This window comes from Symphalangus syndactylus, chromosome 10 (assembly GCF_028878055.3).
Source record: "Symphalangus syndactylus isolate Jambi chromosome 10, NHGRI_mSymSyn1-v2.1_pri, whole genome shotgun sequence".
NCBI classification, from domain to species: Eukaryota; Metazoa; Chordata; class Mammalia; order Primates; family Hylobatidae; genus Symphalangus; species Symphalangus syndactylus.
In genome coordinates this window covers 122665726-122680811 of record NC_072432.2, presented here as the reverse complement: position 1 = coordinate 122680811, position 15086 = coordinate 122665726, and the positions used below count along the sequence as shown (strand labels likewise).

Here is a 15086-nt window from a genome sequence, read left to right as displayed (position 1 = left end):
TCAGGTGATCCACCTGCCTTGGCCTCCCAAAGTGTGGGGATTAGAGGCATGAGCCACCGTGCCTGGCCTAGACCTATTCTTTAGAGGAAACTGCCAGTGATAGTTTCACAAAGAAGCCAATTGTCTATAAAAATGCAGTGCACACTGCCTGGCAGGGAATGGATGCCCAGTTATCACTTGCTTGTTTAGTAATCTCCTCTAGTATAATCCAACAAGTACCCTCTGAACCTGAAATGATTTGTCTTTAAACACAGAAATCAAAAGTTATGATGGGCAGATACACACAACATGTGATTCATTTTCTTAGCCATTGCTTCATTTATGTACTTATTCGTTCATTTATTGATTCATATATTCATGTTATTTATTTCTTCATTTTACATTTACCAAATATTTACAAGTGCTTAGTGCTATGCTGAAGTTCAGACAGAAATTTCTCAAGAAGAGAAAGATTTGATGGAAATCAGCGTGATTGATTAGAATAGTTCAATAGTCCCCAAAAAACTTTTTGGAGATACTTGCTCTCTAAATTATCTTTTCCATAAGTTAGAATTTTAAAGCACTGGATTTCCTTAAAATAAAACTAGCTTTAAAAGAAATACTTTATTAGCTATCAGGATTTTTCAGGCTTACAGCATATTATTGATTCCACCTGGCCCGCCTCTCCAATCCTCCAGTGAAAAATGAAGAGTGCCCTGGTTTGGAGCAGATTGAGGACTTGGGTGCCTTAAATGCACCCTGACTGGCTAAGAGTCAGTAACACACTCTGCTGAAATGTTATTTTAAAATCTATGCCCTAATATAAGATAGGGATCTAATTGGAAGAAGGTGATGCCAATCAGTAAACCACTATGACATCTGCAGAAACCTGGGGCATCCACAAATGATGGGAGAGTACTATCATACGTAAGCTTCAAGGTGCAACTAACAGCTGAAAATACCCACTTAGAGGGAGACTATTCACTCTGTAAGAAGAAAAAAATGAATGATCTCTCCAACTGGGAGAAGCCAGGGAGATGCACATTCAGCCTGAGAGAGGCCTGAAGCCTGAAAGCCACAGCCATCCATGCTGCCTCCTGAGACCACATAATTAGAAGATCCATGAAAGTAGGAGGAAGAGAAAAAAGACTGGAAGTGGGAGCCAATGCTCCTTCTCGAATCTAGAGTTCCATTTTAAGCTGTTGAACTCAGAAGAACTTGAGGTGGAGGAGATGGTCTAGAGCCATGAAGGAAATTAAGAGCTTTGAGTTCTGAATGAAGCTGAAGATAGCTATGTACAAGCCTAGAGTGGGTCGGATAAGAAATTGGGGGTTTTTGTCTTTGAGACTGTGAAGAGAAAGTGTAGAAAAGATCAAGAATCTTTATAAGAATGATAATTACTAAAGAGTAGTATATTAAAATATTTCTTTAAAACCATGCACCCATTATTTAAAAGCATGCAACCATATTGCATGCATTATGCAGACATTTCTATACCCAAAGGAATATAAATCATTCTGCCATAAAGACACATGCACGTATATGTTCATCACAGCACTACTCACAATACCAAAGTTATGGAATCAGCCTAAATGCCCATCAGTGGTAGACTGGATAAAGAAAATGTGGTACATATACACTATGGAATATTATGCAGCCATAACAAAGAATGAGATCATGTCCTTTGCGGCAACATGGATAAAGGTGGAGACCATTATCCCAAGCAAACTAACGCAAGGACAGAAAACCAAATACTGCATGTTGTCACTTGTAAGTAGGAGCTAAACACTGAAAACACATAAACACGTGGACACAAAGAAGGGAACCACAGTCATCAGGGCATACTTGAGAGTGGAGAATGGGAGGAGAGAGAGGACTGAAAAACTATCTTTTGTGTACTATGCTTATTACCTGAGTGATAAAATAATCTGTACACCAAACCCCCGTGACATGCAATTTACCTACATAACAAACCTGCATATGTACCCTTCAACCTAAAATAAAAGTTAAAAAACATAAAAGAATGCACTACAAGATTGTACACTCTTCAAATGAATTTCAATTCAATGCAGACATAGGCACACAGAGAACCTACAATAGCTCACCCACAATGGCTAATCTGACAGACATTGTTCCTGCCCTCATAGACTTTTGAGTTCACTGGGAGAAGGATATTAATCTGTGAAGAGGAGGGCAAATCTCATCAATGAAATATGTCAGGTAAAGAACTGCACCAGCCATTAGATTTTCTATGCTGCCATAGGCTACTGGTGCCTTTAGGTGGGCTATGTTCTTGTGAACTTGTCCTGATCCCCACCAGGAGATCAAAACCTAGCAGGTTGTTTGTACCTCATGGGAAATCATTGGAATAATCTTTGGGAGGCCATTCACATATCTCTCATTTTTTCTTTGCTCTACATCCTAGCCCCACCAACCTCTTTATTTTGTTTTTTCATTGAAATAAATTATTTTAAAATTATTTTAAATTTAATACATTTTAAATTGTTTCCAGGGGCTGGGTGCAGTGGCCCATGCCTGTAATCCCAGCACTTTGGGAGGTGGAGGTGGGTGGATCACCTGAGGTCAGGAGTTCAAGACCAGCCTGGTCAACATGGTGAAACCCTGTCTCGACTAAAAATACAAAAATCATCCGGGGGTGGTGGCGCATGCCTGTAATCCCAGCTATTAGGGAGGCTGAGGCAGGCAAATCGCTTGAACCCGGGAGGCAGAGGTTGCAGTGAGCCGAGATTGTGCCAATATGCTCCAGTCTGGGCAACAGAGGGAGACTCTGTCTCAAAAAAAAGAAAAAAAAATGTTTCCTGGGACTTTCGTTTGTGAGAAAATAAAGTAAACATACATTTCCTTATTCTTCCCACCAAGTGCAACTATAAAGCCTGGACCTTGTATATAAACATACAAACATAAGAAGAATAAAAGGTATAGAGAAGAAGGCAGACCAGCTAAGAACTTGAGACCCTAGGTATGCTAAGGTGGTAGGTTCTCAGTTTGCTTTTGGTTTTGTTGTTGTTATTTATTTGTTTGCCTCACATATCCCAAACTTGGAGCTAAAGACACCATCAATTCAGAAACAATAATAGGTGCCAGTGCACATCAACTAATAAGTGGATAAAGAAAATGTGGTATATGTACACTGTGAAGTACTACTCAGCCATAAAACGGAATGAAATAATGGCCTTTGCAGCAACTTGGATGGAGCTAGAGGCCATTATTCTAAGTGAAGTAACTCAGGAATGGAAACCCAAAAATTACATTTTCTCGCTTACAAGTAGGAGCTAAGCCATGAGGATGCAAAGGCATAAGAATGTTGTAATGGACTTTGGGGACTCAGGGAGAAAAGTGGGAGGGGGTGGGGGATAAAAGACTACACATTGGATACTGTGTACACTGCTCAGGTGATGGGTGCCCCCATATCTCAGAAATCACCACTGAAGAACTTATCCATGTAACCAAAAATGACCTTCACCCCCAAAACTATTGAAATAAAAATGAATAAATAAAAATAAAAGAGGCCTGAGAGAGCTGCCTTGCCCTTTTGCCATGTGAGGACACATACAAGTCACCATCTATGAGGAATGGGTCCTCACCAGACACTGAATCTGCTAGGGCCTTGATCTTGGACTTCTCAGCCTCCAGAACTGTAAGCAATACATTTCTGTTCCTTACAAATTACCCAGTTTAAGGCATTTTGTTATAGCAGCCTGAACAAACTAAGACAATTGGAGAATCTCAAATGTCAGATTCTTTCGGTCTCTTTTTATGGGCTTAGTCAGCTTCCTTAGAGAAACCCTTACAACTTGGTATGGTTTGGGTCTGTGTCCCTGCCCAAATCTTATGTCGAATTGTAATCCCCAATGTCAGAGGAGGGGCCTGGTGCGAGGTGATTTGATCATGGGAGTAGATTTCCCCCTTGCTTTTCTTATGATAGTGACTAAGTTCTCATGAGATCTGGTTATTTAAAAGTGTATAGCACCTCCCCCCCCCTTCCTCCTTCTTCAGCCACATGAAGTGTCAGCTTTCCCTTCACCTTCCACAATGAGTGAAGCTAAACCAATGCTGCTATGCTTCCTTTACGCCTGCAGAACTGTGAGCCAATTGAACATCTTTTCTTTATAAACTACCCAGCATCAGTATTTCTTTATAGCAATGCAAGAACAGGTTAACACACAGCCTTGTCCCTGGAGGTTAAGAGTCTTGGCAGGGGCTGTCAATTTTTGTGTTTAAGCTTTGATTAATCTCCCTATTTTATTAAGTTACCCATGCCTTCACCTGTAGCTGATAACCCTATTTCATAGGCTTCTTGTGATTTACCTCTTGACAGAATAAACAGCTGGTCTTCTGCCAGAGGTAGAGGACTTTTATTCACCTTTAAAGAATGAGAAATGATCTAAAGGTCTAAGTGCCATATAAGTCCATTCTCACACTGCTATAAAGAACTACCTGAGACTGGGTAATTTATGAAGAAAAGAAGTTTAATTGACTCATAGTTCCACAGGTTGTACAGGAAGCATGCCTGGGGAGACCTCAGGAAACTTAAAATCACGGTGGAAAGTGAAGGGGAAGCAAGAACATATTCACATGGCCAGTGAGAGAGAGAGAGAGAGAGAGCAAAGAGGGAAGTACTACACACTTTCAAACAACCAGACCTCATGAGAACTCACTCGCTATTACAAGAACAGCAAGGGGAAAGTCTGCCCCCATGATTCAATCACTTCCTACCAGGCTCCTCCTCCAACACATGGGGATTATGATTCAACATGATATTTGGTTTTAGAAATAGAGCCAATCTATATCATTTTGCCTCTGCCCCCCCCAAATCTCACATCCTTTTCACATTTCAAAACAAAATCATACCTTCCCAACAGTTCCCCAAAGTCTTAACTCATTCCAGCATTAACTCAAAAGTCCAAGTCTAAAGTCTCACCAGAGACAAGGCAAGTCCCTTCCATCTATGAGTCTGCAAAATCAAAGACAAATTAGTTATTGCCAACATAAAAGGGGGGTACAGGTATTGGGTAAATGCTCTGGTTCCAAAAGGAAGAAACTGGCCAAAACAAAGGGACTACAGCCCTATGCAAGTCCAAAATCCAGCAGGGCAGTCATTAAACCTTAAAGCTCCAAAACCTCCTTTGACTCCATGTCTCACATCTGGGCCATGCTGATGCAAAGACTGAACCCTCAAGGTTTTAGGCAGCTCTTCCCTTGTGGCTTTGCAGGGTACATCCCCCGTGGCTGCTTTCATTAGCTGACATTGAGTGCCTGCAACTTTTCCAGGTGCATGGTGCAAGGTGTTGGGTGGATCTACAATTCTGGGGTCTGAAGGACAGTGGCCCTCTTCTCAGAGCTCCAGTAGGCACTGCCCTAGTGGGGACTCTGTGTGGGGGCTCCAGCCCCACATTTTCCCTCTGCACATTTTCCCTCTGTGCTGCCTTAGTAGAGGTTCTCCATGAGGGCTCTGCTCCTGCAGCAGACTTCTGCCTGGATATCAGGCATTTGTATACATCCTCTGAAATCTAGGTGGAGGCTCCCAAACCTCAACTATCACACTCTGTGCACCCGTAGGCTTAACACCACATGGAAACTGCCAAGGCTTGGGTCTTGCACCCTCTGAAGCAATGGCCTTAGCTGTACCTTGGCCCCTTTTAACCACTGCTGGAGCTAGAGTGGCAGGGATGTAGCATGCCATGTTCTGAAGCTGCACAGAACTGCGAGGCCCTAGGCCTAGACCATGATACCATTTTTTTTCCCTTCTAGGTCTCCAGGTCTATGATGGGAGGGGCTGCTGCAAAGGTTTCTGAAATGCCCTTGAGGCATTTTCACCATTGTCTTGGCTATTAATATTTGGTCCCTCTTTACTTATGCAAATTTCTGCAGCTGGCTTGAGCTTGAATTCTTCCCCAGAAAATGGATTTTTCTTTTCTACCACATGGTCAGGCTGCAAATTTTCCAAACTTTTATGTTCTTCTTCTCTTTTAAATGTAAGTTCCAGTTTTAGATTATCTCTTTGCTTATGCAGATGAGCACAGGCTTTTAGAAGCAGCCAGATCACACCTTGAACACTTTGCTGCTTAGAAATTTCTTTTGCCAGATACCCTAAATCATCTTTCTCAAGTTCAAAGTTCAATAGATCCCTAAAGCAGGGGCACAATGCTGCCAGTCTCTTTGCTAAAGCAAAGCAAGTGATGTTTACTCCAGTTCCCAATAAGTTTCTCATCTCCATCTGAGACCACCATAGCCTGGACTTCACTGTCCATATCACTATCAGCATTTTGGTCACAACAATTTAGCCAGTCTTTCTTTCCCTCATCTTCCTGTCTCCTTCTGAGTCCTCCAAACTGTTTCAACCTCTGCCCATTACCCAGTTCCACATTTTCAGGTATCTTTAAAGCAATGCCCCACTTCTCTGGTGCCAATTTTCTGTATCAGTCCATTCTCACACTGCTCTAAAGAACTACCTGAGACTGGATAATTTATGAAGGAAGGAGGTTTAATAGACTCACAGTTCGGCAGACTGTACAGGAGCCATGGCTGGGGATGCCTCGGGAAACTTAAAATCATAGCAGAAGGTGAAGGGCAAGCAAGGAAATTTTCACATGGCCAGTGAGAGAGAGAGAGAGACAGAGAGTGAAAGGGGAAGTGCTACACACTTTCAAACAACCAGTTCTCATGAGAACTCACTATCATGAGAACAGCAAGGGGGTAGTCTGCCCCCATGATTGAATCACCTCCCCCCAGGCTCCTTCTCCAATAGGTGGGGATTACATTTTGACATGAGCTTTGGGTGGGGACACAGAACCAAACTATATCAGTGCTTCTTAAAGATAATTTTGAATTAATTCTTCTATTATTTTGCCCCATTGTCACCCCAACTATCACTGACAATTCTTGAGCCTTTTCAGGTAAAGTTTCAGTGTCTTTAGTGAAAATTCAGTGTAAATTAAGTTGCTTCTCAGCTTTTCCCATCATCTGCTTAGGTTCAGGTTGTTTTTTTGTTTGCTTGTTTTTGTTTGTTTTGTTTTGTTTCTTGGTTTCCTGAGCTACTAGCTCTTATACTTTTTTTTCTGTGCTTATAGGCTTATTATGTTTTAAATATATTTTTAACTGCTGCTTTAATGGGACTTTGACAGGAAGTGGATGTAATAGAACATATAATTTTTTAAACTACAATTATATGTTGTTATAACTAAAATTCAACAACTGGATAAAAGTCCATGTAAGTGAAAACACCCCAAAATAATAGTAGCTTGTCTAGTGCCTATTATGCTCTAGGCACTGTGCTAAAAAATTTAGTATTCAGTTAGCTTATTTGACTCTCAAAATAGTCCTGTGAGTGAGGTACTGAAGTAGTCAGATTGTCATTAGCATGACTTTGGCATCATAACTAAAGGACTAGTTGAAGGTATGAGAGATATGTAGCATCTGACCTAAGGAGTTGTGCCCTGTCAGATAAGACAGATAAAATAAAATTTAAACAATAAAAATCAAAGCAGGATTCAAAGAGACAGTAAAGACATTATTGAAAGAAATTGTACTCAAACAGTGTAGATAAGTGTAGATGAAATAATTAGGTAATAGTGTACCTTGCCTCAGAAGACATCAGTAAAACCAGCTTCACTTGAATAGTAATGACTTTCAATCCTCTATTACTGCAACAACACAAAAATGAATCCATGTATCTATCAGTGGGTGGAGAGAACTTTCCTAGGTGTACAAAGCCCCCAGGTTTCTTTTCCTCGTCTTGAATCTGTAGTCATTACGTTTCTTTTACTTGCTTCATTTCTCTTGGGACAATTGCTACAATTCACTGGGAACATGAAGCTGAGAGTCTTTTAACTCCAGGAAGGTTTAAAATTGAGGTTAGAGGAAATAAAATAAATGAAATCCACAGTATTATTACCTTCATGTTAGGTTTAAGAAAATTGAAATAATCTTTGTGTGTTTATTGTTTAAGATAATTTAAAATGTATTATATTTATAAACTTCACTCATTAAATTTATAATAATTGAGTTTGTGGAAACTCAATTCTTTCAATTTTGGCTAAAAGGTAGACATTTGAAGAGCCTATAAAGGAGATTGAATATACTAAATTTATATAGAGTTTAGGTACCAGTTATTTGAATAAGTTTTAGCTGTTCAACTTGAGTTGATCAAACATTAATCAAAGGCCATATTGAAAGTGACTGTTGAAATTTGCTATATTTAGATATAGAATTGTAATAATTTTAAATTAAATTCAAGGACTAAAGAAGACTAAGGTTTTGAATATATATCTTAAATAAATTAAATGTTAAGTTAAAATCTCATGTAGCAAAAGTAGTCTTTTCTGAACTTGGGAAGTTGACTTTTTATGAAAAACAAACAAACAACAACAACAACAAAAACAAAAACAAAATCCTCACTTTGACCCAGAGAAGAATATCCAGACACAGAGAAGTTAATAGGCACTTTAACCAATGAAATTATATCACATCTAAATATACTTCTTGGACATACATACTTTAAAAAATACCTCTTGAGATGGGAACAATTTAGTGTATCAGTGCAATTTGGTAAATCTCAATTGTGAAAAGAACCGTACAAGCAGTCCCAGGGTGACTTTTTGTTTTTCTTAACTTGAACTTTAGATGCTCTTTAGGGGTGACATTTAACCAAGGGTAGTTATTGTTGGAAATTAGCTTATTATTGAAATTAGAAGCAACATCTGTAAAGTGTAAGGATAGCACTTGGGGGAACATGGCTCAACTAAAACTTTAGTGCAGGTTAATGTAAGTGGGGACAGAAGGACAATTAGAATATTTATTAATTGTTTCTATTTATGCTACTATCCCCAAACCTTAATATTTAAGTAAAAGCCTCCTCTTTGATTATAGCAGCAATAAATGAAAGTGTGTTTGCAATTCCCAACTAGGTTTAAATTTATGAGTCTTGAATCTTACACCAGGGAGCCTGAGTCAACAGCCCTGTTTATGAATTAAAAACACTTAGGAGAGAGCCTGGTTAGGAAAAGAAAATGGGCTTCCAGTTCCTGCAGATCTAGGTTCCAGAACTGCCTTTTTTTTTTTTTTTTTCTTAAAGCTGTGTGACCCTGAGTGAGATACGAAATTCTCTGGCACTCAGGATTTGTGAAATGAGGATAATGGTGTCTATCCCTTAGAACCACAAGGCTGGAGATGATCCACTAAATCATCTAACCCAGGGCCTGGAAGGGACACTGAAAATGATAGCTATTGTTAGGTTGGTGTAAAAGTAGTTGCCGTTTTTGCTATTGTCTTCAAGAATAGGGACCTCAGCTAAGGTAATTAGACAACCAGAAGAAAATACAAAACTAAAACAATGCATTTATTGTATAATTTTCTTTCCAGTATTGGATACTTGTTTGTTGCAAACTGCCTTATTAATGTGGAAAATAACTCTCTTTTATTTGAGATGCATATTTGGCGGGAAGGTCACTTACCAAGAAATTAAATAAAATGGAAAAACTTCAGATTGGCATTTTGCATAATGGGAGTCAGATTCTGACAGACACAGGAAAAGATTTTCTCCCATGATAATTTCTTTAGTGCAAAATGTTTTTATTTGAATAACATCCTTGATAAAAATTCCTGAAGGCTTTATCTCTGTCTCAGATGGGTGACCAGGCTTTTGTTGTTGTTGTTGTTGTTGTTGTTGTTGAGAGTAATTGGTTTTGGGTTTCTTTGTTTTCTTTTGTTTTGGTTTGGTCTTTCTTTGAGGATATCTGTCCACTCTTGCATTTCAGCCCTTACAGCCAGGTTATCGTTGAAAAGTAAGGTAGGTCCCCCAGGTCCTCACTTAAAATCATAGATAGGCTCTTGGAAACTGTGACTTTAAGTGAAATGACATATGCTGACACCAATTTTCCCATGGACTGATATAAACATGAGTGAAGTTCCTATGGTATATTTCTGGTCACAAAAACATCACCAAAATTCTAAATAAAGATGAAAACACTGCTAATATTAAACATTTAAATAAATGTGAGCTATACATACGTTTCAGAAAGATTAACAAAACAAGTAAAATCACTACTTACTCCAATATTCTAGTTTACTGTTGTGAGTGGCTGGAGCCTCTTGCAGGAGCTTAGGATGCAAGGCAGGAACCACCCCTGGCCAGGATGCCTTTCCATCTTAATCATACCCATCCACACTTACTCATACTGGGACTGAACAGGCACACCAATTCACCTAATGTGCACAGCTTTGGGATGAGGGAGCAGGCCACAGTACAAAGAGAAAACCCATGCAGACATGGGGAGAATGCACAAACTCCACAGAGACGTTGGCCCCAGCTGGAAATTCATTCATGTTTTCTCATCAGTGTTACAAATAAACAACATTGAGCAAACGACTTTATTCAAGGATCTGCTGTAATGTCTTGGCTTTATGGTATTACTTTGAAAGGTTTTGCAATAGTGCAACATGTGGATAATATCATTGAGAAGTATAATTATAAGGGAAATGCCTTACTGTGTTGCTGCAGAGGCTAACAAGTCATGTTAGGGCAGGAAAGAAGCAGAGACATGTGTGTAAGCATGTGGCACTTCTCTTGATCTCACTGTTAGCTCACCAGTTATTTCCTCTGCCTACCCCACCCTTCCTTGACTTTAGGATGGGCATGATATTATTTCTCCAGCAACCTCTAAAGACAAAATAACTAAAGAGAGTTAATTGATTAATGAGACAATATTTTCTTAAAAGCCTTTGAAATCTTTAAATAAATGATACTATTAGGTTGGTGCAAAAGCAATTGCAGTTTTGGCCATTACTTTCAATGGCAAAGACCGGAATTATTTTTGCACCAATCTAATATATAGCTGTCTATACACTATGGTGTGTGTGTGTATTTATAGTATTGTTATCACTGATTAGTGAAAAAGCAATCTACCAGACCCACTAACTTTCAAAAGGAACAAATATACATGTGGGTGAGGGTGTAGGATCCAATAAGTCCGTGAGTGTAGACCTGCGTTCATTCCATTGTAACTGACCACATGCTATGTTTCAGACACTTTCCTTCATTTATTCAATTGTAACTGACCACATGCTGTTTCAGACACATTTCTTCATTTATTCCATTGTAAATGACCACATGCTACATTTCAGACATGTTCCTTCATTCATTCAAGTGTAACTGACCACATGCTATGTTTCAGACACATTCCTTCATTCATTCAAGTGTAGCTGACCACATGCTATGTTTCAGACACTTTGCTAACCATTTTGGTTATAAAAACAATAAGACACAAGTACTAGCCTTGGTTCCTGGAGGAATTTACAATCTAGGGGAGAAAACAGGTACGTAACTAAAGCAGTTGTATACAATGTGGCATATGCAATGATGAAAGTGGTGTGGAACAGTTGCCAGGAGGATTTGACACCTGAACTGAGTAATAAAGAATCAATAGAGGTTGACTGAGCAGAGAGGGGTGAAGAGGGCATTCAGGCCCAACAAGAACAAAGAGAGGCACAGAGTAAGGAAAGGCATGGTATAGATGCAGGAAGCATCCAGCAATCTGTGTCACTGGAGAGTAGGGCAGAAAGCCAGGAGTGGTCAAAAATGGGGATGGTGGTATTGTCTCCCCTTTTAAGAAATATGAATTTTATCTTGGAAATACAGGGAGTTTTTTTTTTTTTGTATGAAGATGCCTATCATAGCATTCTTTGTAACAACAAAATATGAAGAATAATCTGCCTATTGGTAAGAAATAGCTAATCCATGTAACATTCAGAGTATTAAATATCAGGCAACCACGGAAAAACAAAGTACCTTCATAAGGAAGGAAATGAAAAGATCTCTAAGAATACATTGTTAAGTGGGAACAAAAATGAAAGAGCAATGCTATGGTTTGAATATGTCTCCAAAATGCTTATGTCTTGGAAACAGTCCTCAGTGCAACAGTGTTGGGAGGTAGGGCCTAAAAAGAGATGATTGTTTCATGAGGGCAGAGCCGTCACAATTTGATTGATGTCATTATCACCACAGCAGGTTAGTTATGTTTGGAGTGGGTTGTAATAAAATGGGTGCAGCCTCTGGTGCTTTTCTCTTGTGCTCTCTCACCATGTTATGCCTTCTGCAAGGGGTGATCCTCACCAGGTGCTGCTGCCATGCTCTTGAAATTGCCAGCCTCTAGGACTGTAAAAAATAAGTTTATTTTCTTTAGTAGTTTTTTTTTTTCTTGAGACTATAACAGTGTATGGTATTCTATTATACCAACAGGAAGTGAACTAGGACAACCAACTTGTATGATATGATCTTACTTGTGTAGGAAAACAACAACATAGGGTTCTTTCTCTCTACTTTGTTTATCTCTGTTTCTCTGTGCATGTCAACTTTATTCTTTCTTCCTTTTATGCTGACTGGCTGCCTCAGCTTCTCCACTCATCAGGGTAAGAAGTCTGGCCACCAAGCTTATGAAATTTTGTGTCTGACATCTCCATCCATGGAGAGAAGTCAACTGGATTCTTTAAGCTCAAGTTCCAACACCACAGGAAAGAACTCTCAATATAAACCAAGTAACTATGGCCCAAAAAGAGACAAGAGAAGAAAATGACAGCTTCTAGGGGACACTTTATGGAGTTTAAAAAGGTCCAATTCTTAGAAGGAAGGAAAAGGGAGGAGGTGTTGGATAGAAAGGGGGCAAAATGACAGAGGCTTCTTTTTATTGCTGTATATGCCCTTGTATTATTTGACTTTCTATGGACAGCATGTATTATTGTATAATATTTTTAATGGAAAAATTAAGGACAAAAAGAGCTACTGTTGGCTCTGTATTTCAAGTGTATCATTCTCAAGTCTATATAGAGAAAGCATTTGGAGAAAACAAAAGTGGTAGAAGGCGGACAAATGAAGCATTTTCCTCCAGCCTAAGAGAGCGATGAAGGAGGCTGACATTACCACCACACTGGCAAAGATAGAGAGGAAGGGGAATTCTGAGAAACACTCAGAGGTAAAACTGACAGATCATGGAGCTTGATGTAGACAGGAGGTAAGAGAGAGAGAAGCCAAGGATGACACCAAAGTGACACCAAGGTTCTGGCTGAGATGGTTGTGTCAGTGATGATGGAGAAAGGAGAAGGAAATGTACATGTTTATTTTTTGGACATATTGAGGTTGAGACATCTGCGACTTCTGAGTAGAGTGTAAGCTGGTGTCCCAGATGCCAATTTAAGGGCGAGGCCTGAGTTACAGAATAACATATGTTTAATGGAATCGGAGCATGCTTATGTACCCAAACTGAATGTTCATGACTCCCAGAAACACTCAGGCACTTGGCTGCTGGAAAGGGAAGTCATCTTCCTTTTTATTTCATACATAGGTAGGCTTGACTAGGAGAAGGGTAAAACCCTAATACTCCTTCCTTTTGGTTATTACAGTTAGTACCTAAAACTAATCCTCTCAGGGCCATCCTAGGTCCAAGAGCTGGTTTGAGTGTGAAGGAGCCCCAAGCTGGAACGCTGTCATTGTGCTGCCAAGGATCATGCATGGTAAGCCCTCACATAGGCACTAGTCCAGGCTTTGTGGCCAGAGTCCAACCCAGGGAGGCCTGAGCCCTTGAATTCCTCTTCTCTCCGTGGAACACAGCACATTAGGAACTGAATGAGTACTTACCTTTCCTAGAACCACCCCTGGAAACAACTATCTGGGGTCATGTTTCCTGTAAATAGACTCTAAGACAGATTTCTGCGCAGGAATTTTATTAGGGCATTGTTGCATAATAATAAAGAATTTTTCTGGTTTTTGTTCAGGGTTCCTGACATAGAGCTTCAAAAACATGCAATTTCCTGAGTGATAGAAGTGTCTTTGTTTAGCTAATGAGATGACTCAAGATGGACACCTAATAGCTTTAGAATGGGAGCCTTATAGCTGCAGGATGAGGGCTGGTCATCAGAAAGGCTAACCACCTGATTAGATGATTGGGATTTTGCACTAGCCCAACCTTCAGGGAGAAGAAGGGGACTAGAAATTGAGTTTAATCATGTGCTCAACCAATCATGCCTACATAATGAAACTCCCACCAAAAACTCTGGGCTCAAAGCTCTCAGTGGAGCTTTTGGTTGTTGATTATACATCCATGTGCTTGGAGGACGGGGCACCCTGATTTCATGCAAAGAGGGCACAGGAGCTCTGTGTTCCCTCTCATACCTCGCTCAATGCATCTCTTCATTTGACTGGTCCTCCCTATGTATCCTTTATGATAAAACTGTAATAATAAGTACAGTGAGTCTCTGAGTTCTGTGAGTCATCCTAGTATACTGTATATCAAGCCTGAGGGGGGTTGCAGGAACCTGCAAATTTGTAACGAGTTGGCTAGAAGTGCAGGTGGTGTGAAGACTTGCAGCTGGCATCTGAGGGGAGTCTTTGGAGGACTTTGCCTTTAACTTGTTGGGGTCTGAGCTGACTCCAGGTGGTTAATGCCAGAATTAAATTGTATATCATCCAGTTGGTGTTAGGGAGTTGGAGTCTTAAGAGAGTAGCCATACTCTATGCCATACTTGTAAGAGAATGAGAGAAGCAGCATTGGGCATAGAGGGAAGTTGAATTGCAGTGCTATAGCAAGAGGGACCTCAGCTGATCCCATAAGGAGCTTTGAAACTTGAATGGTCCTTGGGAGACATCCTGAAGTGAGGCAAGAGGATTGGCCTTTTGTACTCCCACATTGACTCCCCAGAGAGAGGACATAACTTTGGCAGAAGACGTTTCCTCGGGAAGAACTCAGCTATAAGTCATTAGCATTCCATATTCCTGGCAGCTGGGGAAATAAGTGACTTGACCCTGAAGGAGGTTTTGGGGAGGTACACTACAGCATCCACTACAGTGGCCTATGTAGTGTATATGCAGCATCATATATAAGCGTCCTATGTATGGTGAATTCATGCTTGGATTATTAAGCATCTAGGCACATACAGCTGATTCCCAAGGTCTGAAATAAGCCAGCAGTTAAACTTGCTCTCCTTATTAAAGGAGAAATTCTCTCCAGAAACCAATGTGTATGATTGTTGCAATTTTTTTTTTCATTTACAAGCCAGCCACAATTGTGTGTCATTAAGACTCATCAAGCTGTTATGGT

The 15086-nt window shown here is 40.0% G+C and overlaps 1 protein-coding gene across 1 annotated transcript in view; it reads right to left on the bottom strand.

The window, feature by feature from the left end:
• Window positions 1–6539, bottom strand: part of LOC129491797 (uncharacterized) — a 48604-nt gene extending 42065 nt beyond the window's left edge. The window contains exon 1 of the mRNA XM_055296334.2: window positions 6498–6539. Within this exon, the coding sequence (XP_055152309.2) occupies window positions 6498–6523 (26 nt within the window). The 5' untranslated portion in view covers window positions 6524–6539. The remainder of the gene's footprint in view (window positions 1–6497) is intronic.
• Window positions 6540–15086: the final 8547 nt, after the last annotated feature.